Source organism: Stomoxys calcitrans, chromosome 4 (assembly GCF_963082655.1).
Source record: "Stomoxys calcitrans chromosome 4, idStoCalc2.1, whole genome shotgun sequence".
Lineage (NCBI taxonomy): Eukaryota > Metazoa > Arthropoda > Insecta > Diptera > Muscidae > Stomoxys > Stomoxys calcitrans.
This window is the reverse complement of record NC_081555.1, coordinates 17,197,285-17,223,583: the sequence shown is the minus strand read 5'-3', so window position 1 is coordinate 17,223,583 and position 26,299 is coordinate 17,197,285. Positions and strand designations below refer to the sequence as shown.

The 26,299-nt window shown below is 37.7% G+C and overlaps 3 protein-coding genes across 3 annotated transcripts; 2 read left to right on the top strand and 1 right to left on the bottom strand.

The window, feature by feature from the left end:
- Window positions 1-1,828: 1,828 nt before the first annotated feature.
- LOC106084116 (uncharacterized) lies at window positions 1,829-2,792 on the bottom strand. The gene is made up of 3 exons (XM_013247593.2): window positions 2,684-2,792; window positions 2,062-2,194; window positions 1,829-1,987 (listed from the first exon to the last, which is right to left on the bottom strand). Exons 1-3 carry the CDS (start codon window positions 2,781-2,783, stop codon window positions 1,909-1,911), a joined length of 312 nt encoding a protein of 103 aa, XP_013103047.1. The 5' UTR covers window positions 2,784-2,792; the 3' UTR covers window positions 1,829-1,908.
- A 9,736-nt stretch (window positions 2,793-12,528) lies between these two features.
- On the top strand, window positions 12,529-13,125 carry LOC106084115 (uncharacterized). The gene is made up of 3 exons (XM_059367752.1): window positions 12,529-12,727; window positions 12,794-12,926; window positions 12,997-13,125. Exons 1-3 carry the CDS (start codon window positions 12,637-12,639, stop codon window positions 13,112-13,114), a joined length of 342 nt encoding a protein of 113 aa, XP_059223735.1. The 5' UTR covers window positions 12,529-12,636; the 3' UTR covers window positions 13,115-13,125.
- A 12,100-nt stretch (window positions 13,126-25,225) lies between these two features.
- Window positions 25,226-25,823, top strand: LOC106084113 (uncharacterized). The gene is made up of 3 exons (XM_013247588.2): window positions 25,226-25,359; window positions 25,433-25,607; window positions 25,682-25,823. Exons 1-3 carry the CDS (start codon window positions 25,299-25,301, stop codon window positions 25,758-25,760), a joined length of 315 nt encoding a protein of 104 aa, XP_013103042.1. The 5' UTR covers window positions 25,226-25,298; the 3' UTR covers window positions 25,761-25,823.
- Window positions 25,824-26,299: the final 476 nt, after the last annotated feature.

The following is a 26,299-nucleotide window of genomic DNA, read 5'->3' as shown; positions in this document are numbered from 1 at the left end:
ACGAGAAAAAATATATGCCAGCAGAAATGGCGCATAGTGAGGACCAAGAGTGGGTAAAATATCTAGGTATCGGACTGAATACAAGGCTAATCTATGCATAGCAAATCTGGCACGCTCCAGCAAAGGCCGCGAGGATAGCGGCGTAACTTTGTTGACTGATGGCAATAGTGGGCCTCTCCCGAGCAGGCTCACTTTCTTAAGGGAGATAAACATTAGCATCCTACTCTATGGTATCGAGTTATTGGGCAAGACACTGTAAACATGCAAATTTGGCCATGAACGTTCCATTAAGTAAAGGGGAAAACTTCCCACATTTCAATTATTGCTATCCGATTCAAGTTTAAGCAAAATGATAAGGGACCTTCTTCTTTGCGAACGGCGTGCCGCAGTGCGACACCTCATTGGAGAAAAATTTATACATAAGGGGAAAACCGCCGATGAAAATTTTTTTCTGATGTTCTCGGATTCGAACTTCAGCGTTCAGCGTCATGGGCGGCCATACAAATTCTCTTCCTACCATGCCCTCCACTGCAGACATCGTGTCGAGCGAGATCGCTGCTCTCGGTACAGAGGACAGTGGCTCTTAGGGTCATATCATTCTACCGGACAATGGCGGAGCCCGCAGCCCCAGTAACAGCTAGAATGGTCACTGGATGTTGGAGTGGTGTCGCTATGCGGCACGTCATTGGGACTCGGCGTAAAGAAGGAGGCCCCTTATCGGATTGCCCTCATTAATATGAGAGAAGTATCCCCTGTTCTTTAATGGAATGTTTATGGGAAATTTAGCATTAAGTTAGGTCCACCTAGACCTACAGGTCATGGACCGCGTCAGGCTTTACACCACCAGATGCAGCACTGGAAGTGAGTGATATTCAAACCTACATACATACCAGAGGAGATTATCAAAACATGACAACAAAGGTGGATGAATGACAACGAAAGTGGATGAATGAGAGGCAGGTGAACGCGGTGATTTATCGCCGGTGTACGGATGTGAAGACGTAGGAAACAAGGCGACTTCGACTATTACATTGAACAGATGTTGACAGGCCATGACTACTCCCGGAAATACCTATATAAAATGCCATTCTAGCAAGTAAATGTATAAGGCGTTAGAAGTTGCAGATAATGTAGATCACACCTTCTTCCACTGTGGTCGCTGGGTCGAAAGACGCAGGGAACTGGAAACAGCTATTGGTGACGTTTCGTCTGGCCAAAAGTCCAGAGGATGTTGGAGAACGAGAAGAACTGGGAGGCGGTGATGAGATACGCTAAACAAGTATTTCGCAGGAAGATCATGGACCTGGACGCCGCAACGTAGAATATAAATGCGATTATCTGGATGCAGACATGATATGGAAAATCACAAGATATGGGGTTGACCTTGAAGTTATGCGAAAGCAGACGGGAGGTAAAATTAATCCCCCGCGGCAACACAGAAGGGTTTTTAGACGATGCCGTTGATACCAACGGAGCCCGGCATACTGGGAGAGACATACTGGTCACATGTGCAAAGTATTTTCCCATCCTAACCACAAAAATATATGTGGACCTAAGTATATACATGGACAAAAATTGTATCCTAACATTAAAGATTTTTTAAACTAAATATGATTATAACTTAATTTGTAGGAAAATTTTACTTAAGTGCAAGTTTTTTTTCTTGTGTCATTTTGTACATTACTAAATAAGCCTAAAGTAAGGTAGATCCGATTTATATAAACCCTGATATGTTAGATACATCTGATCATCGCCTAATCGTTTAAAAATTTTATGACGATAAAGACTTTAAGGGTGTCTGGCCGAAATTGGAGGAAAAACAAACGCATTTTCTTATTTTTGAATCTTTTTATTTACTTTTTCTTTCCCTCGGATTTTTTTAAAGAAACATTATAATACCCATGCTCATTAGCAATCGCTACAACACTCCGGAAAGGGTTTCGAATAGTCAGGCTTCTTGCCACAGGTGGGTTGACCTCGAGGACAGCTAAAAATTAAAGAAATACATATATTTGTAAGTTTTTGTAGCTTTCAACGTTCTTCTTCAACTATGTTACTTACTAGGCAATATCCATGGTGTAATCCTCGCTACAGGTTGCTTTTAGGCATTGATAATCCACATTGGTGGGATATACAGTCTCATGGACCTTAACAGATAGTTTATGCATATCATGATAGCAATGATTTTCCAAGGCTTTATTGAATAAAAAAATCTTGAATATAGTGGTTAAAGGGGGTAAATGTGTGGATGTTAAGGGGGGAAATTGCCAAAGAAAATCGAATTTTATGACCTACGAACACACACAAGAAGTTCGTTTTTGAAGCTAGGGCTCGAAGAAACTCCATACAACCCTACTTACTCCACCATGATGAATTTTTTGGGATATGGGCTATGTGGCAGTTTTAGGAGTTAATCCAGGGAAAAAGGCGCCACATTTTCTCAACTAAAAGATGTTCATATTCGACAATATCATATACTTGGCAGTATTTTTGAAAAGACAGAGCGACAGCACGATTTCCATAGCCCACAAGATCAAATACATACTTGGTAGTAGTACAGTATGGGGAACTGAACTAGAAGAGCCTTCCAAGGGTTCAGCATCTCTGAGTATTAATTCCATTTTTTTCTGCAATTTTCCTCCCTAAACTACATTTTAGCCAGAAAAACTGTAAACTCCCTTACTAGGATGTTTTCTATTGAAATATTGTATGGATCCTTGTGATGCCACTGCTGCCACCAAAGCCAAAAGAACACAGAGAATATATATTTGCTGCTGGAACATTTTCACTGACTAAATGAATTTCTTAGAAAATGGTGGTATTTATACTGAAAAATTGTTTATTTAAAATAAAAAAAATAAATCAATAAATCATGGGGAGTACAAGCTCTGGGTCAAATCAATGTCAAATGAATTGATAAATCATAGAAATGCCATTTGACTCTGTAGTATATATTAAACATGGGACAAAATATGTTTGTTGTTAAAGAGGAGACAGTGGCATTTTCATACCCATCCTCGAAGGACGGGGTTATATTCATTTCGTTTAGGATAGAAATGGTTAGATTAAGTTACGTTGAAAAGAGGGTGCAGATATTAATCCGGCCCATGCCACAACTGTTTGCCCATAGTGTACCAAGTATGGTTCGAATCGGCCTAAAGCCTGATATAGATCCCATATAAACCAATCTCCCGATTTAACGTCTTGAGCCTCTAGAAGTCGTGAGTCTTATCCGATTTTGCTGAAATTTGGCACAGTCACTGAATCTATGACCTCTAACAATTCTCGTAATTTATTTTGCTGAAATTTGTCACAGTCACTATATCTACGACCTCTAACAAACGTACCAAATATGGCCTGAATCGGTCCATAACCTGAAAGAGCTCCCATATAAACTGATCTCGCGATTTGACTTCTCGGGCCTCAAGAGGGCTTAAGTCTTATCCGATTTTGCTAAAGTTTTACCCAATGGAATCTACTATTGTCCTTTACATCGAAGCCAAGTATGACACGAATCGGTCTATAACCTGACATAGCTCCAATAGCATAGCAATTCATAGCCATTATCCTTTGTTTGCCTATAAAGAGATACCGGGCAAAGAACTCGATAAATGCGATCCATGGTGGAGGTTATATAAGTTTAGGCCCAGCCGAAACTTAGCACACTTTCATTTGTTTCGATATAAAAAATTAGCGACTTTGGACAAGCCAACTTTCCTCCAAAACCTGACCTTATGTGAAGGGAAAATTTTTTTATACTCACCACCGAAGGATGGGGGTATATTCATTTTGTCATTCCGTCTGCAACACATTGAAATATACACTTCCGACCATGTAAAGTATATAAATTTTTGATCAGCGTAAAAATCTATGACGATCTAGCCATGTCCGTCCGTCTGTCTGTTGAAATCACTCTACAGCCTTTAAAAATAGAGATATTGAGCTGAAACTTTGCACAGATTCTTTTTTTGTCCATAAGCAGGTTAAGTTCGAAAATGGGCTATATCGGACTATATGTTGATTTAGCCCCCATGTAGACCGATCCGCCGATTTAGGGTCTTAGGCCAATAAAAGCCACATTTATTATCCAATTTTGCTGAAATTTGGGACAGTGAGTTGGGTAAGGCCCTTCGACATCCTTCTTCAATTCGGCCCAAATCGGTCCAGATTTGGATATAGCTGTCATATAGACCGATCTCTAGATTTAAGGTTTTGGACCCATTAAAGGCTCATTTATTGTCCGATGTTGCCGAAATTTGGGAGAGTGGGTTGTGTTAGGCCCTTCGACATCCTCCGTTAGTTTGGCCCAGATCGGTCTAGATTTCGATATAGCTATCATATAGACCGATCCGCAGATTTAGGGTCTTAGGCCAATAAAAGCCACATTTATTATCCGATTTTGCTGAAATTTGGGACAGTGAGTTGTGTATGACCCTTCGACATCCTTCTTCAATTCGACCCAGATCGGTCCAGATTTGAATATAGCTGTCATATAGACCGATCCCCCGATTTAGGGTCTTAGGCCCATAAAAGCCACATTTATTATACGATTTTGCTGAAATTTGGGACAATGAGTTGTGTTAGGCCCTTCGACATCTTTCGTCAGTTTGGCCCAGATCGGTTCAGATTTCGATATAGCTGCCATATAGACCGATCTCTCGATTTAACGTCTTGCGCCCATTAAAGGCCCATTTATTGTCCGATTTCGCCAAAATTTGGGACAGTGGGTTGTGTTAGGCCCTTCGACATCCTTCTTTAATTTGGCCAAGATCGGTCCAGATTTGGATATAGCAGCCATATAGACCGATATCTCGATTTAAGGTTTTGGGCCCATAAAAGCCACATTTATTATACGATTTTGCTGAAATTTGAGACAGTGAGTTTTGTTAGGCCCTTCGACAGTTTTCTTCAATTTGGCCCAGATCGGTACAGACTTGGATATAGCTGCCATATAGACCGATATCTCGATTTATGGTTTTTGACCCATAAAAGCCACATTTATTATCCGATTTTGCTGAAATTTGGGACAATGAGTTGTGTTAGGCCCTTCGACGTCCTTCTTCAATTTGGCCCAGATCGGTACAGATTTGGATATAACTGCCATATAGACCGATCTTTTGATTTAAGGTCTTGGGCCCATAATAGGCGCATTTAATGTCCGATGTCGCCGAAATTTGGGACAGTGAGTTGTGTTATGTCCTTCGACATTCCTCGTCAATTTGGCCCAGATTGGTACAGATTTGGATATAGCTGCCATATAGACCGATCTCTTGATTTGAAGTCTTGACCCCATAAAAAGCGCATTTATAATCCAATTTCACTGAAATTTGACACAGTGACTTATGTTAGGCTTTTTGACATCAGTGTCATATATGGTTCAGATCGGTTTATATTTGGATACAGCTGCCAAAAATACCAATATTTTGTTGTACACAATTGAACAATGATTTGTTTCTATCATGTTTCGTTCGTGCACTTTACGCTAATCCAAACTTCATTAGGATACCTGTTTCCTCACTTGAACTAGACTTTTTCTAAGAGGGCTCTATTTTTGAGATAATTTGATTTAAATAGGCTCCACTTAGCGATGATTGAGTGATAACTTTAATGAAAGTTATTGACTCCAAAATTGAATATTTTGTTAAACCTGTGGTGAACTTTTATTTCCAAGAAACTAACTGACACCTTAGAAGTAGCATAAGTGGATGTCTACCTAACATCTATGAGTAGCCAGATAGATGTCCATCATCTTCTAATAATCCAAGAATACATTTATTCAACTATCTATCATGTCTTCAATCTAAAGTGGTCTTGTATTGTATTGAACTATGTCATCAAACGATTAAACATTGGAATTAGATTTAGTTTTATGGAAATTTTTGGCAATTCATTTGAACAGAGAATTTTTTGGTTTTTGCTTCACTGCCATAAGGTTATTGGTTTTGTTTTAATATTCTCATATTCGTTGATGACAAAGAAACATTTTTTAGATATGATGCATATTATCATTCATATCATTTATTATTTAAAACATCCTTGAAGTTTTATTCTTTCGTCTTTATTGAACTTTACCGTCTTTAGCGGTAATCATCGTAAATGCGTCATTTTCGTTCAACCTGTATTAAAATCAAAAAATCCACATGTAAACATTTTGCAAGAGATTATACAGAATTGACAATACCATTACCAATTCTGTTCTGAGATAACAACAATTTTGAAGGTTCCTAGTGTCTTTAGATGCCTTTTTACAAGCTTGATAAGCCACAGATGGCTTAAATCATAAGGTCATTAACAGACCTGGCCCAAAAACCTTAAATTGGAATTAAGCTAAAAGATTAATAAAAAATATTTTAAGTTGTAATTCCCAGCTGAAACCCCCATCGAACCAATTATTTCGTAGACTTTAAAGTTCAGCCTCACTTAGTAGTTAGGAACAGTAGGAATTCATTCAGGCAAATTTTATTTCTTTTTTGTTCTTTTAAAAATAAAAAAAGTTGCTAATAAATCATAAACCCAGATTGATTCATTCACCAATAATATAAAAATAATCTCAAGATTTTCTCGTTTTTTGTCTAATCTATTTAAAGCTGTATATACCCAGCACCCTCTAATCTTATTAGGAATTTTTAATCTTTGTTTTTTTCTTTCTTTCTTCAATATATTAATGGCATACATAGTTAGACTCAAAAAATGTCTAAATATGACTCAATCACTCACTGGAGAATACAAAAAGAAATATTTTTACTACTAGACTAATGCTATGAGAACTAATTTGAATTGCAAATGGCATAGACGTAAGTGCATAGGAATGATTGCAGCAGTTAGTAGAACCAAGTGAAATTGAAACTTAACATTACATGCCATCACTTTGTAGTTTAGCTGTGTGCTTGCATTTGCATTTTTATGTTTTTTTTTGTGTGTTTTTGAATTTAGTTTTCAACTAATTATTTCTGTTTTGTGTATAAGTCCAAGGGGGTTATTTGGTGGCTTAAAACATATCTACTCTCTTTGGCAAATTATTTGATTGTGCCTTAATTAATTAGCAGACTCTATCAAACAAGTGTCACATAGTGTAAAATTACACTATTAGGTAAAGATTAAAAGCAAAAAACCTGTCAAATGTGGTTAGAAAAAGTTTGATAAGAGTATAACTCAATTTTTAATTCATTTACCCAAAAAGCGGAACGTACACTCAACGAAATTTTTTTATTCAAAACAGTAAAAATGTTTGGTAAAACAAGAAAAAACAGAAATGACTGCTGGTTTAGCAAACATACTGCTACTGTTTTAGCAAACATATCGTGCTGCTATTTCAGCTTACAAAACCTGTTGTTTTAAATAAAAAAATCTTTTAAAATATTGAAAAAAAAACTGCTAATATAAAAACATTTTTTGATTTTTATTTTATGTCATTATTTATGTTTTCCTTTAACGGCCGGTCATGTGCTTTGCTTACTTTGGGCATCCAAAGATAGTAGAGCTTATGACATTAACAAATTGTGTGGGAAGGGAATATTTTACTTTGTGGAATATCACTGAATGGAAATTACCTGATCAACAGATCATTGAACACATGGACATTGTGGTCATTGGCATACACTTCGAATTATGGCAAAAACTCTCTCGTCAATTACTCAGAACTTCCATATTTAGCAATAAAGATGGAAGTTCTGAAACTATCTCTCTAGGGGTTTCAACAGGTTTTGGTGTAATAAGTCCTTAAAAGATTTGTCCTCTATAAAGACATATTGACAAAATCCAATTATCTCGCCAGACTTACCCAGCGGGAAAATGTTACCACTTTAGCCTCGGTTAAGACCAAATTACTAATCTTTCACTTAAGGTAGCGTGCTATTATTACATTTCCCTTGACCAAAGGCACTTTTATAACATTTTTCTTTGAGAAAGGCCGCTTTTATTACCCTTTTCCTTGAGAAAGGTTGCTTTTATTACCCTCGCCCTTGAGAAAGAGTAAACAAATTATCCTTTCCCTTGGGAAACGGTACTTTTATTACCCCCTCCTAACGAATATGGCACTTTAAATATCCTTTCCCAAGAAATGGGTACCTTCATTACCCTTTTTCAAGAGAAATAGTACTTTCCCTTGGAAAATGGGGCTTTTATCACCCATTTCCTTGGAAAATTGTACTTTTACTACCATTTCCCTTGGAAAAGGGTGCATTTATAACCCTTTGCTTTGAGAAAAGTTACATTTATACCCCTTTCCTTTGAGTAAGGGTACATTTATAACCCTTTCCTTTGAGAAAGGGTGCCTTTTTTACATTTTCCTTAGGGAATGGGTGCATTTATTACCATTTCCCTTGGGAAACGGTGCTTTTACTATCCTTTTCCTTGCGAAAGTGTTCTTTTTTTACCCTTTTCCTTGCGAAAGGGTGTTTCTAATACCCTTCCCCTTGAAAAGGGGTACTTTGATTAATATTTCCACTGGGAAATGGTGCACCAAGGGAAAGGGTGCTTTTATTACCCTCTCCTTTGGGAAAGGATACTTTTATAACCCTCTCCTTTGGGAAAGGGTGCTCAATTGCCCTTTCCCAAGGGAAAGATGATTTATTTATTACCCACTCCCAAAGAAAATGAGCTCTATTCTCCTTTCCCAAAGCAAGAGGTGACTTTCCCTTGGGAAAGTGATCTTTTATTACCCTTACCCTAAGGAAAGGGTGCTTTGTTACCCCTTCTTTTGGGAAAGGGTGCTTCAATTACCATTTCCCCAAGGAAGGGGAGCTTTTCCTTTAGGAAAGGGTGCTACTATTACCCCTTCCTTTAGGAAAGGGTGCTTTTATTACCCTTTTCCTTGGAAAAGGTGTTTTTATTACCCTTTCTTTTGGGAAACGGTGCTTTTATTACCCTTTCCTATGCGAAAGGGCGCTTTCATTACCATTACCCTAAGGAAAGGGTGATTTCATTACCCACTCTTTAGTGAAAGGTTGCTTTAATTATACTTTCCCAAGGGATATGTTGCTTTTATTACCATCTCCCAAGAAAAAGGTTGCTTTTATTAACCTTTCTCAAGAGAAAGGGTGATTTAATTCTTGCTTTCCTTTAAGAAACGGTACTTTTGTTACAATTTCCCTAGGGAAAGGGATCTTTTATTATCATTTCCCTTGCGAAAGGGCAGTTTTTTTATATTTTCCCAAGGGAAAGGGGGCTTTTATTACCATTCGCAAGGGAAAGTGTATTTTATTAAACTTTCGCAAGGGAAAGGTTACGTTTATAAACATTTCCCAAGAGAAAGGGTACTTTTAATACCATTTCCCTTGGGAGAGGGTGCTTTCATTACCATTTCTCTTGGAAAATGGTCATATTACCACTTAAGCTTCGGTAAGGGCTATATTACTACCCTTTTATTTAAGGTAGGGTGCTCTTGTTACCCTTTTCCTTGAGAAAGGGTACTTTAATAGCCTTTCCCGTGAGAAAGGTACTTTAATTACCCTTTCCATAAGTGAAGGGTGCTCTTATTACCCTCTCCCTTGAGAAAGGGTAAACAAATTATCCTTTCCCTTGGGAAACGGTACTTTTATTACCCCTTCCTAACGAATAAGGTACTTTTGGTATTGGTACCCTTTTCTTGGGAAAGTACCAATTTCCCTTTTCCAAGAGAAATGGGTACTTTCCCTTGGGAAAGGGTGGTTTTATTACCCTTTCCCTTGCGAGACGGTGGTTTTATTGCCATTTCCTTTGGGAAAGGGTGCATTTATAACCCTTTCCCTTGAGAAGGAGTGCATTTGTTACATTTCCTTTGGGAAAGGGTGCATTTATTACATTTTCCCTTGGGAAAGGGTGCCATTTTATCCTTTATCTTGGGCAAGGGTATTTTTATTGGCCTTTCCATTGCGCAAGGATGTTTTTATTACTCTTTCCCTTGAGAAAGAATGCTTTCATTACTCTATCCCTTGAGAAAATGGTGCTTTGTTTACCCTTTCCTTTGGGAAACGGTGCTTTTGCTACACTTTCCCAAGCCTTTTCTTTAGAAAGGGTGTTATTATTTCCATTTTCCTTGGGATGGGTGCTTCTATTACCCTTTCCCAAGGAAAAGGGTTGCTGTATTATCTTTTCCCTAAGGAAAGGGTGCCATTATTATCCTTTCCCTTGGGAAAAGGGTGCTTTTATTATCCTTCCCTCGCGAAAGGTTGCTTTTATTACCCTTTCCCTTGCGAAAGGGTGCTTTTTTACCCTTTCCCTAAAAAAGGAGTTGTTTTATTACCCTTTCCCATGGAAAAGTGCGATTTTATTACCCTTTCCCAAGGGAAATGATGCTTTTAACCTTTTCCAAGGAAAAGGGTGTTTTTATTACCCTTTTTCAAGGGTGTTTTTATTACACTTTCGCATGGGAAAGGATGCTTTTATTACCATTTCCCTTGGGAAGAGTGCTTTGTTTTAGCCTTTTTTGGGGAAATGGTGCTTTTGGTACCTATTCCCTTGCGAAAAGGTGCTTTTCTTACCTTTTCCTTTGGAAAATGTGCTTTTATTGTCATTCCCCTTGGGAAGGGTGCTTTTATAACCCTTTCCCAAAGGAAAAGGGTGCTTGTATTGCATTTTCCCTTGGGAAAGGGTGCCATTATTACCCTTTCCCTTGGGAAAAGGGTGCATTTATTATCCTTCCCTTGCGAAAGGTTGCTTTTGTTACCCTTTCCCTTGCGAAAGGGTGCTTTTTCTATCCTCTCCCTAAAGAAGGAGTTGTTTTATTACCCTTTGCCATTGAAAAGTCCAGTTTTATTACCTTTTCCCAAGCGAAATGGTGCTTTTAACCTTTCCCAAGGATAAAGGGTGTTTTCATTACCCTTTTTCAAGGGAGATGGTACTTTTAGTACACTTTCGCATGCGAAAGGGTGCTTTTATTACCATTTCCCTTGGGAAGAGTGCTTTGTTTTACCCTTTTCCTTGGGAAATGGTGTTTTTATTACCCCTTCCTTTGGGAAAGGGTGCTTTTCTTGCATTTTCTCTTGAGAGAGGGTGCCTTTATTACCCCTTTCTTTTGAAAAGGGCACTTTTATTACCCTTTTCCAGGAAAAGAGTGGTTTTATTACCCTTTCCCAAGGGAAAGACTGCTTTTATTGCTCTTTCCCAAGGGAAAGCGTGCTTTTATTACCCTTTCGTTTGAAAGGGTGCTTTTATGATCATTTCCCTTGGGGAAAGGTGTTTTGATATCCTCTCTCTTGGAAAATTGCGCTATTATTACTCTTTTCCTTCGGAAAGAGTGCTTTTATTGCCTTTTCCTAAGGGAAAGGTTGCCTTTATTTCCCTTTCCTAAGGCAAATGATGCTTTTATTGCCCTTTCCTTGGGAAAGGGTGCTTTTAATATCCTTTCTGAAGGGAAGGCGTGGCTTTGTTATCCTTCCCAAGGGAAAGGGTGCTTTTTTACCCTTTCCTAAGGGAAGGGGTACTTTTATTACCCTTTGCTAGGGGAAAAAGGGCTTTTGTTACACTTCCCAAGGGAAATGATGATTTTATTAACCTACCCCAAAGGAAATGGTGCTTTTATTACCCTATCCTAAGGGAAAAGATGCTTCTATGGCCCTTTTCTTAGGGAAAGGATGCTTTTGTTACATTTTCCCTCGGGAAATTTCAGTTTTATTTCCCTTTATCAAGGGAAAGGGTGCTTTTGTTACCCTTTCCCGTTGGGGAAGGGCAGTTTTATTATTATATAAACTAATGTTTAGATAAATTTGAAGTTGTGCTTTTTACCCCTTTTTGTTCTTTTTTTAACAACCAGGTTCCAACAGTCCCCAACTACTTCCCAACGTTAATGTTAATTTCATAAATATTTCAATGAAACTCAAATTTAATGCAAGGAAATTTCTAATTTTGTTAATATCTTTAAAAATATATTTTTGAAAAATATCAATATTTCTAATTTAAAGAAGATTTATAATTATAAAAATTTATTTTAACAAAAAAAAAATTGTCAAAAGTGTTGCCAGATCTTATGCCGATTTTCATTTGTAATTTTATCATTGCAAACCATCGAGATTCCTACTGTCCCCAACTACTATCCAAAAATACTAATAGAAATGTCATTGAAACTTTATACAATAAAATAATACACCTTATACATATTATTTTGAAGTACTTGTATTGATTATTAATTAATATATTTTAGCTTTTCTTCCATTCTATTTCATATATTCTTGTTAAATTTCAACTAAACCTTTCACAAATTGTCTTGATTTAAGATGTCTTGGCATCAGTTAAATGCTCAACTCTTAATGCCTGCAGAGAATTGCTGGTTTACAGGTCTTATACAACACTAGTAGCATAAGCTTGAAAAAAATACCTCAATTGTGCAAAAGTGTGTACTTACTTGAGACCGAGTGTATTACTCGCAGCTGGTATAAGTATGCACTTCATATAACTGTGGATAAGTGGCCACAACAATCAACTGTTTGTATGAGAGTATGAGAATCTAGCTCACCACCTTCGTCGTAGTGGTATGGCTGAATGTTTGCACACCAGTACGACTCATAGTGTAATTAATTTTTTATATAAAAGCAACAAAAATTAATTTCATAAACTACAGTCGACCATTGTAAGTGTCTTAAGGAACATCAATAAAGCGGATTTAAAAAAAAAGTGGTTTTAAGTTTTTAAAAATATACAAAAAAAGAAAATTAAACAAAAATGAAATCTATAACGGCTTTAGTGATCATTGGCATTTTAATTGTTTCCGCTGCAGCGGATGTTCGTTATCGCGGCAATGCTGTACATTCAGGTGCTTAAAAGAGTGAAAAAAAAAATTTTTTTAATGTCTACTAAAGAGTGGCGTCTATATTTACAGATCATCCCGGTCAGTGTTATTATGAAGAATTAAAACAAGCCATACCCAAAAATCAATCTTTCTCCCCTGTAAATTTGGAAGATCATTGTGAGCGCATATTTTGCCGTTCGGATTATGTGCTGGTCATGGAATAGTAAGTCTTGTCAAGCAGTGAATTACTTTTCCATAGTAATTTTTCCTTTGTTTTTTGTTTTCGTTTGTAGTTGTGGTCGCCACAATTTAAGTCCCAATGCAACTTGTGCCATTCGCAGTGATATACGTCGTCCTTATCCCGGATGTTGTCCCACCTTGGTGTGTGAAAATGAAAGTAATTTTATATAAAACAAAAATAACTAGAAAAAAGAGTGAAATAGGCTAGCAAGAAAATATAAAAAAAAATAATAAAAAGTCTAGCATTATTGGATAGGTCAGTGTAACCAAAGATTGAATGTTTGTGTATTTTTTTTTTTTAAGTTGTTGTAATAAATTACAAATGTTATAAGAGTTTTGTTAAACGACAGTAAAATTATTAAAAAAAATAAAAAAGAAACATAATCTTATAAAAAAAATTAATATCTTTTCATTCAAAATGTGTAGCCAGATTCCTACAGTCCCATACTACTATCAAAGAAAATTAAAAAAAATATATTTTTTTTTAAATTTTTTTTAATATATTTTTAATAAAATTTAATTAAACTATTGTAAATGCGTAATGAAATTAAATTGAGCCAACATACATATAAGCAATTACAAATTTAACAAAAAATCTGTGGAGTATCGGTTTGTATGGGTTTATAAGGAACCGATTCTGAATGTTGGCAAGTCATTACAGAAGTCAGTGTAAAATTGCGTTCAATCGAGCCGACGTCCGCCCTCTAGGGATTGAAGAAGTCGAACCAGAATGTCAGAGTATATGGCGTCAGAGTATATGGCTGTATCAGGTTTGCAGACTATTTGGAAGTCTTGGCGCAAAACCTCCACTAAATGATTACCAATATGGAAGATATATCTAAACATGCACCAAATTAGCCCATTTACAATCCCAACCAACCTACATGAAATTCAGAGATGCTAGTCCTACTTGTTTGAATGTTAAAATGCTTTTAACTTCTTTTTTTTTCTACAATGACCATCAAGGTCTTTGAGCAACTTTTTTTTCTCATAAACGGAATGGGAATTTTAGTTTTCCTTACATTCTATGGCGGAGGTTTTAAAAAGGAGGTACATCATCTATCCTGCCTTATTGCCCTTACAAATGCAAATTTGAGCACGAACATTCCATTTAGAAACGCCGGTAAACAAGGGGACGCAGTGGCTCAGATACAAGCACATCTACCTTTAACGCTGAACGGCTGGGTACGAATCCCGGCTTGGTCTCCTAATACATTTGTAAAGTGTAAATGCAAATTTGCCCATGAACAATGATAAGGGGCCTCCCTTTTATAGCCGAGTCTGAACGGTGTGCCGCAGTGCGACATCTCTTTTGAGGGGATAACCACCGCTGAAAATTCTTTGATGGTCTCGTCAGGATTCCAACCCAGGCGTATAGCGTCATAGGCGGACATGCTAACCTCTGCGCTACGGTGGCCTCCAGTGTGAAGCGTTCAGTGATGTAAAAACTTCTCCCCAAAGAAATGTCGTCTTGCGACACGCTGCTCGGACTCGGCAATAAAAAGGAGGTCACTTATCACGAATTTGACAGCACTCATTGACAGCTGAGAAGTTTGCCCCCACTATGCCCTTACCCTGAAGCCAATTAACGTTCTATAAGTATGCTCTCTAACAAAATAAATAGAAACCATGAGTAGTCCTTTCTACAAATCCGTTTCCTTTGCATGTCTTTGGGTTAGGTAACAGTGGTGATCCATTACAGACTCACTTAATCCATTACACTCATAGTACCACTAAAGCGACAGACCAACGTCAAACTCCCAAATCCCAAAATTGAACTCCCGGTCCCTACACTGATAGGCCAAGAATGCTACCAAGTCGGAGCTCCCCTATATATCCCTAAGATGTTTTTAATCTGTTATAGTGATGGCGCAGGGCACACCACAGAGGGGCATTTTATAGCCACTTCTATAGATGACCACCATAGGCAGTCTATTGCGGATCCTGACTGAGGAGAAGTTTAAACCAGTCTAGTACGCAGACGATGTAAAAATACGGACCTCTAACCCTTTGATCCGAATCAGCTATGCAGAAGATACGAAAGCATCTTGGAAATGTCATACGACTGGGCTAGACCTAGGGGTCTGAATGTTAATCCATAGAAGGCTGAGATCTGGATGTGCACAAGCAAGGTGAAGTGAAGTCAATCTGAGGCGACACGTTTCCTTAACGGAACGATTTCGATATACGACAAAGTCAAGTTCATGGAAGTAATCTGGGATAGGATACTGAGCTTTAAGAGGCACATCCAGGGGAGTACTGAAAAGGCTCCTAGATGTTGGACACTATGGGGCCTGAATCAGAGTATAGTCAACTGGTTTTAGGAGCTTAATTAGACCAATACTGACTTGCGCCTCGGTAGTTTGGTGGACGCCGATGGAGAAAAATTGCAATATGAGAACATTACAACAGGTTCAGTGTTGTTTGTGGTCGTGTTGTCTGGCACGGCCGGGCCGATAAGGCGATGGAGAAAAATTGCAATATGAGGACATTACGACAGGTTCAGTGTTGTTCGTGTTCGCGTTGTCTGGCATGGCCGGGGCGATAAGGCCCATGGCTTTTTTAACCTAATCTACGCCAACTCTTTGCATACTTATTCGTGCTATATAAGGACGCAAGTTCACAAATGGAACCCAAGATTTGTATGTCCGCCTATGACCTTGACCACCTGAGTAGATTGGCAATCTCCAGGGTTTCTTATCACATCTCATGACTGAATAATTAACTTGACATGAATATTCCATTAAGAAACAGGGGATACTTCTCTCAAACCAGATAATTTTGCAAAAATTTTACTTTTATAAAAAAAATTGTCACTATTTCTTTTTTAGAACATTTTTTTAAAATTTAATTTTTAAAATTTTTTTTTTATAATTTTAAAGAAAATTTAGTCTATATTTACTAAAAAAAATATAAATATTTAGTTTTTTTAGAAAATTTCGCAAAATTTCATTTCTATAAAACATTTTGGTAAAAAAAAATTAGGCGAAAATTTTTTTTTAATTTCATGAAAATTTTATTTTTATATAAAATTTTACCAAAATATTATTTTTATAAATTTTTTTTTCTTTTTTTTTCATTTTTGTTGAAAATTTTAACAAATATTTTTTAACTTTTATTTTTATAGATCAGTTAGTTAACATTTTATTTTCATGGAAAGTTTTGCATAAATTTAATTTTATAAAAAATTTCGCCAAAAATTTATTTTTACAGAAAATATTATTTTTATTTATTTTTTTTTTTGTATAATATAATATTGGGTTGCCCAAAAAGTAATTGCGGATTTTTCTAAAGCAAGCTTGAAGTAACAGCTGATAACTGACAGAAGAAAGAATGCAATTACAGAGTCACAAGCTGTGAAAAAATTTGTCAACGCCGACTATATGAAAAATCCGGAATTACTTTTTGGGCAATCCAATAAAAGAGCGCGGACAGAAAAAAATTTAATTTTATGGAAAATTTTGAAAAAAATTTATTTATTGCAAAAAGGTTTAAGAACAAGTTATTTATCTCTTATTTCAAAAATTGTTATTCCATTTAAAAAAAAATTTTGTATAGAAAATTTCGTAAAAATTTTGTTAAAAAAAGTTTCAAATTTTTTTATAAAAATTTTATTTTTTTATAAATATTTTATTTTAATAGAAAATTTCGTAAAAATTTTGTTTAAAAAAATTTTTTAAATAAATATTTTATTTTAATAAAAAATTTTTGTTAAAATTTTATTTTTATTTTTCAGAAGATATTGTGAAAAACTAATTTTATAGAAAATTTTGTCAAATAAATTTTAATATATTTTTTTTTATTAATTTTGTGTATAAACAACAGTTGGACTACTGCCCATCTTCATTTCACTAAACCCAAATTTATATTTTGTTCGTAGACGTTCAGACGTCATCTGGTTAAAAAACGAAAAGATTGCTGTCATAGTGTAATGGTGCTGAGACAGACTGACATGAATCTCAAACAATTACGTCTTAATTCGTATAATGGCAGAGAGACGCTTAGAAAATTTTAAAACAAATGTTGAACAAAAAATTATTATGGGGGTGTATGAGATCGTTTAAACAATTAACAGATCAAAAGACAAGATGACAAACCTCAAGGCACACAATCACTCTCATATGTAAAAGAAACCAAATCAAAAGCTGAAAACATATAGGGTGTTTGTTTTAGGAAGAAAAAAATTTAAAATTAAATGCAACAAAGAGAAATATTGAAAATATTGGGTTGCCCAAAAAGTAATTGCGGATTTTTCATATAGTCGGCGTTGACAAATTTTTTCACAGCTTGTGACTCTGTAATTGCATTCTTTCTTCTGTCAGTTATCAGCTGTTACTTTAAGCTTGCTTTAGAAAAAAAGTGTAAAAAAAGTATATTTGATTAAAGTTCATTCTAAGTTTTATTAAAAATGCATTTACTTTCTTTTAAAAAATCCGCAATTACTTATTGGGCAACCCAATACATATGAAACATGTATGTGGCCAAGTTTGATGCCGACATGGCAACCCATGGTTGAATTTAGAAGGTTGGATCACTTGCCCAACTACAACGAAATCAACGATACAACGCTGAGTCGATGGTGGCGCAAATTCCAACTAGGCTGTCAAATTTCTGGTCACTTCCTAATTGACATTCTAGTTTTTATTGGCATTATCATGTGTAGCAGCCACAGAATCAAAACATATATCATTACAAACGTGTAAATTATAAAAAAAAAACAATTAAAATGTTAAAAAAGTAAAAAAGTAGCAAAATGTTTAAAAATTGTAAATCCAAACCAAGTATTTGACGCTCTATTGTGATTTGGATACAACTCTGGAATTGGGCAATTCCATCAGCTGGGCAAGTGAGCTAATCTTCTTTAGTGAACCCTGTGGTAACCTGAGTGAGAATGAGAGAGAGTATACAAGTACAGAACCCTTTGTGCTACAAAAGGTGCCCGGCTGGTTTTGTTTTCCCCTTATCATAATTAAACCTAAATTGTACTTTCTAGAGTCTATTGTATGTACCTTGTCCATCAGCACTCCATTCCCAGCCATCTCTTCAACAATCCCCTTTGCTCATCCCTTCGCTATAACCTCAAAGACCTTTCTAGCCAGTTTATTCGATATGACAACTCTCATTGTATACCTATTTTTGAGAGAGAGTATGCGAGAGGGAGAGAGTGTAAACCAGCACAGAACTTTTTGTGATACAAAAGGTACTCGGCTGCTAATATCTTTCCCTCATCCCAATAAAACCTGCTGCTACTCCCTCACATTGCATTGCACCTTGCTGTTTTTATATTGGGTTGCCCAAAAAGTAATTGCGGATTTTTCATATAGTCGGCGTTGACAAATTTTTTCACAGGTTGTGACTCTGTAATTCCATTCTTTCTTCTGTTAGTTATCAGCTGTTACTTTTAGCTTGCTTTAGAAAAAAGTGTAAAAAAGGTATATTTGATTAAAATTCATTCTAAGTTTTATTAAAAATGCATTTACTTTCTTTTAAAAAATCCGCAACTACTTTTTGGGCAACCCAATAGTATTTTCCTAGTGCATCAGCGATTCATTCCTAGCCAGCTCATCAACAATCCCCCTTTGCTCATTCCTCCACCATAACCTGACAGACCTTTCTAGCCAGTTTATTTGATATGACATCTTTCATTGTATACATATTTTTGCTTAAGTTTTATCACTCTTAAAAATATACCCTATGTCAAGTGAAGAAACCAAGAAACTAAGCCAAAGCTTAGAGAAGCTTAAGCCATATCAGTGTCATCGAAACTCGGCAAATAAAAAAACAACAATTAGCTGGGAATTAAAAAAGTTTTAATCTTTCTTACCCCGCGAGTATCTCCGACCTAAGAGAGAGAGAGAACAAAATATAGTTCTTCTCTCTTAAACATGATTTATGTTACAGACTCACTTAGACGAATTTCAGTCTATTGTGATACCAAAGTATCGACTGGCCAAAACCCTAAAAGAAAAATTTTTTAACGCAACTATCCTAAAAACAGGGTTTAACTTAAAAATGCTTGTAACTCCTTAAAATAAATGTTAGAATTTAAGAGCCCGCTGTGTGGCTTCTGGGTAAGCAAGTTCGTTAACAAAGCTCAAGGCCCGAGTTCGAAAAATGTTCTTGAAGTTTTCTTAGTTTGTTGGGTATTCTCTGTTCTTTGTGTAGTGGGTATCCTCTAGCTATTTTTATACCCTCCAAAAATCTCTTCAACAGAGCAAAAGCCACAGAGCACCACACGATTGGGACATCTATAAAGCCGAACTAAGAAAATATACGGGTGAGCTGAGAAAGGCTCAGAACAAATCCTGGGTGGAATTCTGTAGCTTCGTGGAGGATACATCTGAGGCCTCTAGGCTAAGGAAGATTCTGTCCTAGAGACCTATTACGGTGGGATATATTCAGAAGTCAGAAAATGTATGGACAAAGTCCAGTGAGGAAACACTAGAACTCCTCGTTGATACACATTTCCCGGGAAATACTCCAACGGACAACGTGGCGCCAGAAGAGGTTGTCGGAGGTTGTTGGGGAAATCGTGTCTGAACCGAAAATCCTTTGGGCGATAAGAAGTTTCGACCTTTTTAAGTCGCCAGGCCTTGATGATGTATCACCGGTTGAATTACATGATGTGTCTGATAGACTAGTTTCTTGGCTTAGGGAGATATACTCTGCTTGTATTGTGCGAATGTCATATATACCTGAGGGATGGAGGAAACGAAGGTCATTTTCATTCCGATAGCAAGGAAACCTTACCACACGAAGACGAGAGATTTTCGTCCTATAAGTCTGTCATTCTTTATGCTGAAGACTCTTGAGACGTTAATAGGGCAAAGATCCCGGGAGATCTCCTGTCGCGGCAGCAGCAAGCATATTGCAAATTTTGCCCATGAACATTTCACTAAGGAACAAGGGCAAACTTCTCACAATGAGTGCAGTCCAATTCAAGTTTAAGCTCGATGATAAGGGGCCTCCTTTTTATAGCCAAGTCCGAACGGCGTGCCGCAGTGCGACACCTCTTTGGAGAGAAGTTTTACATGGCATAGTACCTCACAAATGTTGCCAGCATTAGGAGGGGAAAACCACAGCTGAAAATTTGTTTCTGATGATCACGCTAGGGTTCGAACTCAGTCGTTCAGCGTCAAAGGAGAACATGATAACCTCTGCGCTACGGTGGCCAACATGCATATAGTAAACGCAAATCCACTAAAACAGCCCTTCACAGCCTAGTCGGCTAGATAGAGGATTCTCTCGCTGTCAAGGAATATACAATGGTAGCATTTCTTGACATTGAGGTGCGTTCAACAATGTGAAGGAGTTTTACTTTCTAGGCACCAACTCTACACTTAGAAAGTTTATTAATAGCTTACTTACTAAATGATGCATACCGGCAGGCTTGGGATCTGTGGATCTAAAAAGAGGGGTCAGCAGAGGAACACCTCAAGAAGGTGTACTGTCCCCTCTACTTTGGACATTAACAATATATTATTGTCTCTGATAGAAAAGGGCGTAAAAGTGGACGCGTATGCCGATGACGAGGCAATTACGGTTAGGGGAAAGTTTCCCAGCACTGTAAGAGATATACTTCAGGAAGCTCTACCTGCAACAGAGAAGTGGGCTACCGAAAGTAGCCTAGGCGTAAATCCGAGCAAGACAGAAGTAGTTCATTCAGAGATACAAGCTGTCTACAGTGGCACCTGTCACTTTCGGAGCAGAGAATGTTCCACTTACAGAAATCGCAAAATACCTGGGTTTTTTGCTTGACAGGAAATTTAACTTCAAATCCAACATTTTGGAAAGGGCAAGGAAGACAACTCTTGCCCTATAGACCTGCAAGAGAGCCATTGGCAAAAGTTGGGGGTTTAGACCGCGCGTCATGCATTGGGTATATACTGCAGTTGTCATGCCTATATTGCCATATGGTTGTTGTTGTTGTAACCACATTTTCATGTGGGGGTGGCGTACTTCGTCAAGCTCCTGTAGGTATGCAAGCACGTTCCGGTCCGATTGGTTATTTAAAGGCGCCAATAATCCGCCTCGTCATATCGAGCATCGTAGGCACTCAATATATGTGCAAGAACCGGTGCCGCCCGGCCTTTCACTCAGACTCTCCGCTCGTTACCGCTGATTGTCCATGACTGCCGTTACAGCTTCTCCGTATGGAGCTTTTCACTATCCGCAACCTGTGGACGCGCCGGTAGCTCGCCGCTAAGCTTGCCGTGACAGCAATGAACACCACACAGTGAAGTGCTCACAGACACTAACCTATGTGGTGCTCAAAGCTATCCCGTGCCGGGTATATGGTGTTATGGTCTGGTGGATGGTGCTTTAAAAGTACACCTGCTTTTCAATAGTCAACCGGGTCCAAAGGATGGCTTTTTTGTGCATCACAGCCGCACTGAGAACGACACCATCTGATGTACTGAATTGAATGCTACATCTAATGCCTCTGGACATTGTAGCTAGACAAATTGCTGCGACCACTGCTGTGAGGCTAAGGGAGCTTTCTCATTGGTCATGTGGTGGCTACGGACACCTTAATACAATGTCCGATGTTCCAGACAGTGCGGATTTTAACCTACCTGAGCCGCTGCAAAGCGGACGAACTTGTTAGACTAGGAACAATCTTACACATTCCAGGGAACCTAGAATCTGTGGTAATGCCTCTAGCGACATGTAAGCTAGGTTTTCAGGACCAGGCACAAAGGACAACGAATGATAGATAGTCACAAAGAGCGGGCTATGAGCATTCCAAAACTATATGGCCTAATCTAGACTTGAAGAGGTCTACCGCTTTGCTGTCACAGGCTAGAACAGACGTCTATTGTCATTCTGTCCGCCATGACAGGTCACGGAAAACATGCTGACAGACTGAAGGTTGCCAGTAATGATTTTTGCAGAAGCTGTGAGGACATCGAAGAAGAAGAAGAGACTGTAGAACACCTTTTGCGTGTGTGTCCCGCACTAGCAGTTAGAAGGGGTTCCACTTTAGGTTCTCATTTCTTTGAGAACCTTTCTGATTTTGCGGATATGAACATTCGCACGTTATTGGACTTTTTAAAGCGATTTGGATGGTATAACGGTAGGAACTAGAAGACACCTTCTTTCTACTGTTCCTTTGGTTTGGTGGTTTGGTTTTCAATCGGGTGCCGTGACCCATAGATCGGAAGGAGTTTTAGGTAGTGATCCGCTCCTAACCAAGGAGGTGAACACGTCCAAATACGTGGGATCAAATTGGTACTCATGTGTGGGTTACCACATGTGGGGGCGTTGGTAGACGCATTGTATTCACCCTTGGGCCTCGCAGGTTTTGGGCCGTGATGGCAGGTATCTGCGTAAAACTCGACATTCGTGTTCCTTTGGTATCACAATGGACGAAAACTTCTAAGTAAGTCAGATGGCAGACTGCTACTTCAACCTAACCTAACCTATACCCTCCACCATAGGATGGGGGTATACTAATTTTGTCATTCTGTTTGTAACTCCTCGAAATATTCGTCTAAGACCCCATAAAGTATATATATTCTTGATCGTCAAGACATTTTAAGTCGAACTAGCCATGTTCGTCCGTCTGTCCGTCCGTCCGTCTGTCTGTCGAAAGCACGCTAACTTTCGAAGGAGTAAAGCTAGCTGCTTGAAATTTCACACAAATACTTCTTATTAGTGTAGGTCGATTGGGATTGTGAATGGGCCAAATCGGTCCACGTTTTGATATAGCTCCATATAAACCGATCTTGGGTCTTGACTTCTTGAGCTTCCAAAGGGAGCAATTCTTATCCGATTTGGATGAAATTTGGCATGAAGCGTTTTGTTAAGACTTCCAACAACTGTGCTTAGTATGGTCTAAATCAGTCCATTAACTGATAAAGTTGCCCCATAAACCAATCTCCCAATTGGAATTCTTGAGCTTCTGGAGTAGAGTTGGCAAACTACCGATTTTCGCATCATTCGATATTTTCGATATTTCTAATAATAATTATCGATACTATCGTAAATTTCTCATCATCTATATTTCAACAGAAATGAGAAGTAACAAGTAAGAGCGTGCTAAATTCTGCCGGGTCGAATCTTATATACCCTCCACCATGGATCGCATTTGTCGAGTTCTTGGCGCAGTATCTCTTTAAAGGCAAACAAAGAATAATGAATGAGGACGGAGGAGGAGCTATAGTCCAATTCGGGGCTCAAGGAGCAAAATCGGGATCGGTTTATATGGGAGCTGTATCAAGCTATAGGTATATTCAGACCATATTGCACACGTATGTTGAAGGCCATGGGAGAAGCTGTTGTACAAAATTTGTGCCAAATCAGATGAGAATTGCGCTCTCTAGAGGCACAAGAAGTCAAGGCCCAAGATCGGTTATATGACAGCTGTATCAGGTTATGAACCGATTTGAACCATACTTGGCACAGTTGTTGGAAGGGATATCAAAACACCACGAGCAAACTTTCAGTCAAATCGGACGAGAATTGAGCACTATAGAGGCTCAAGAAGTCAAGACCTAAGACCGGCTTATATGGCACTGCACCGATTTGGCCCATTTGCAATCCCAACCGACCTACACTAATAAGAAGTATTTGTGCAAAATTTCAAGCGCCTAGCTGTACTCCTTCAAAAGTTAGCGTACTTTCGACAGAAAGGCGGACGGACGGACAGACAGACGGACGGACTAGTTCGACTTAAAATGTCACGACGATCAAGAATATATATACTTTATGGGGTCTAAGACGCATATTTCGAGGTGTTACAAACAGAATGACGAAATTAGTATACCCCCATTCTATGATGGAGGGTATACAAATTTGGAGATCGATTTATATAGAAGCAATATTAATCCACTGAACGCATAAAACCAAGCTTAATAAAGCCAGTTGAAAGTCATAAGAGAAATCATTGAACAAAATTTTAGCCCAATTGAATGAAAATTGCGCCCTTTATAGGCGCAATGTTTGTTAAAGGATACATTCAGTGTCGAATAGCTTATTTTTGTTCATTTTTGCAAAAAAAAAATAACTTTGGCAATTGAAGCGATATTCAGACAAAAAAATAAAATATCGATAGTGCCATCGATATTTTACCAGGCCTATTCTAGAGGGCGCAATTCTTATCCTATTTGGCTGAAATTTTGTACATATCGTTTTGGCATGACTTTCAATAACTGTGTCAAGTTTGGTTTAAATCAGTCCATATCCCGATTTAGCTGCTATATAAACCGATCTTCGGATTTAGACTTCTTGAGTCCTAGACGGCATAATTCTTATCCAAATTTGGCTGAAATTTTGCATATGTCGTTTTGGTATGACTTCCAACAAATGTGTCAAGTATGATTTAAATCGGTTCATAACCTGATATAGCTGCCATATAAACCGATCTCCCATTGGACTTTCTGAGCCTCTTCAGTGCGCAATTATTATTCAATTTGCCTGAAATTTTAGACATGACATTCTTCTATGGCTTGTACGACACGACATGTACAGTCCATATCGGTCAATAACTTCATATAGCTCATCTATTGGGTTGCCCAAAAAGTAATTGCGGATTTTTTAAAAGAAAGTAAATGCATTTTTATTAAAACTTAGAATGAACTTTAATGAAATACACTTTTTTTACACTTTTTTTCTAAAGCAAGCTAAAAGTAACAGGTGATAACTGACAGAAGAAAGAATGCAATTACAGAGTCACAAGCTGTGAAAAAATTTGTCAACGCCGACTATATGAAAAATCCGCAATTACTTTTTGGGCCACCCAATATACTTGAAAAAGTAATTCCAAAAACTTGACAAATGCGATCCATGGTATATATGGTATTAGGGTATATACGATTCGCCCCGGTCCGAATCTTATATACCCTCATTAAAATGAGGGCTAAAACTCTTGATTCATGTTGGGGTCAAATGTTGAGCCAAATTTTCAAAATACCAACCTGGGGCTATATTTTCTGGGGCCATATTTTATAAAGCCTTAATTGTCAAAAGCTGTTCTTGCACCAAGTCTTTAGAGTATGCCCCTATCATTATGATCTAAGCAACCTCAAGTTCTTAGTAGTTTTTCTCTCTCTCTCTCTCTCTCTCTTTCAGCATTTTTGTTTTATATTTTTTGTAAACAATATCAACATCTTTCTGTTTTGCGTTGCAGCTTTTGTCGTTAATTTTACTTATATTTAAAAAAAAAAATTCTTAATTAATAACAAACTACCATTACATAGCTACCCCATTAAAGTCAAGTCATTCATTTGGCTGCCATTAGAAAATCTCACTCAAATGCGAAGCTATAAAAGCACGCAATTGATTAAAAACATCTTTAGTTCTAATTCAACTATAACAGAATCAAAGTGTCAAATTTAAAGAATTTAGCAAAAAAATGAACTTTCTGTGGGTCTTATCACTAGTATTGGCGATTATATGCGTTCAACAAACATCAGGTATTTTTGGAAAACAAACAAACGACCTTGACTCGTAAATCATAGGAAATCGTGTGTCGTTTAACCTTTGCAGTAACCTTGGCTGTCACCGAACCTGTCTGTGCCTATAGGAACTCTCAGGATGATACCGTCTTTCTGAAATATTTACCCTTGGCCAGACGTGGAGAGGAATATGTGGATTTCGGTACCGATGGCAAGTGCGTTAAGAAGGCCACTTGCACAGATACCTTCAGGACCAAAGTGGATGAGTGAGTATTTTGCCAAGCCTTGAAATATTTAGCAAGCCCTTCTAAACATGTTTCTGGAATTTTTTACTCTCCAGATGCAAACAATTCCCGGTTACCTGCAGCAATAAGAGACGCTACGATGGTGTGTTCCCAGCTTGTTGCGTGAAATGCTAGAATTAAGTGTATAGAGGAGATGTTCGAAACAAGTCATTAATAAATTGAGAATTTTGTTAATAATTTTATGGAATTTTTCACAAGAAAAATTTCAGAAACATCAAGTAAAAGCGTGCAAAGTACGGCCGGGCCGAATCTTATATACCCTCCACCATGGATCGCATTTGTCGAGTTCTTTTCCTGGCATCTCTTCTTAGGCAAAAAAAGGATATAAGAAAAGATTTGCTCAGCTATTAGAGCGATATCAAGATATGGTCAGGTTTGGACCACAATTAAATTATATGTTGGAGACCTGTGTAAAATGTCAGCCAATTCGCCCTTTGGGGGCTCAAAAAGTAAAATAGAGAGATCGATTAATATAGGAAAGCTGTATCGGGCTACAGACCGATTCAGACCATAATAAACTCGTATGTTGATGGACATGAGAGAATCCGTCGTACAAAATTTCAGGCAAATCGGATAATAATTGCGACCTCTAGAGGCTCAAGAAGTCAAGATCCCAGATCGGTTTATATAGCAGCTATATTAGGTTATAGACC

Excerpts from the sequence above, each read along its gene's own strand:
- LOC106084113 (XM_013247588.2), top strand. The coding sequence starts at position 25,299 with ATGAACTTTCTGTGGGTCTTATCACTAGTATTGGCGATTATATGCGTT. Across the intron at positions 25,360-25,432 it reads ATGCGTTCAACAAACATCAG|TAACCTTGGCTGTCACCGAA; the intron begins GTATTTTTGGAA and ends TAACCTTTGCAG. Across the intron at positions 25,608-25,681 it reads TTCAGGACCAAAGTGGATGA|ATGCAAACAATTCCCGGTTA; the intron begins GTGAGTATTTTG and ends TTTACTCTCCAG.
- LOC106084116 (XM_013247593.2), bottom strand. The coding sequence starts at position 2,783 with ATGTTCCAGCAGCAAATATATATTCTCTGTGTTCTTTTGGCTTTGGTG. Across the intron at positions 2,195-2,683 it reads TTTCAATAGAAAACATCCTA|CCTTGGAAAATCATTGCTAT; the intron begins GTAAGGGAGTTT and ends TATTCAATAAAG. Across the intron at positions 1,988-2,061 it reads TACACCATGGATATTGCCTA|CTGTCCTCGAGGTCAACCCA; the intron begins GTAAGTAACATA and ends TTTAATTTTTAG.
- LOC106084115 (XM_059367752.1), top strand. The coding sequence starts at position 12,637 with ATGAAATCTATAACGGCTTTAGTGATCATTGGCATTTTAATTGTTTCC. Across the intron at positions 12,728-12,793 it reads CGGCAATGCTGTACATTCAG|ATCATCCCGGTCAGTGTTAT; the intron begins GTGCTTAAAAGA and ends CTATATTTACAG. Across the intron at positions 12,927-12,996 it reads TATGTGCTGGTCATGGAATA|TTGTGGTCGCCACAATTTAA; the intron begins GTAAGTCTTGTC and ends TTTCGTTTGTAG.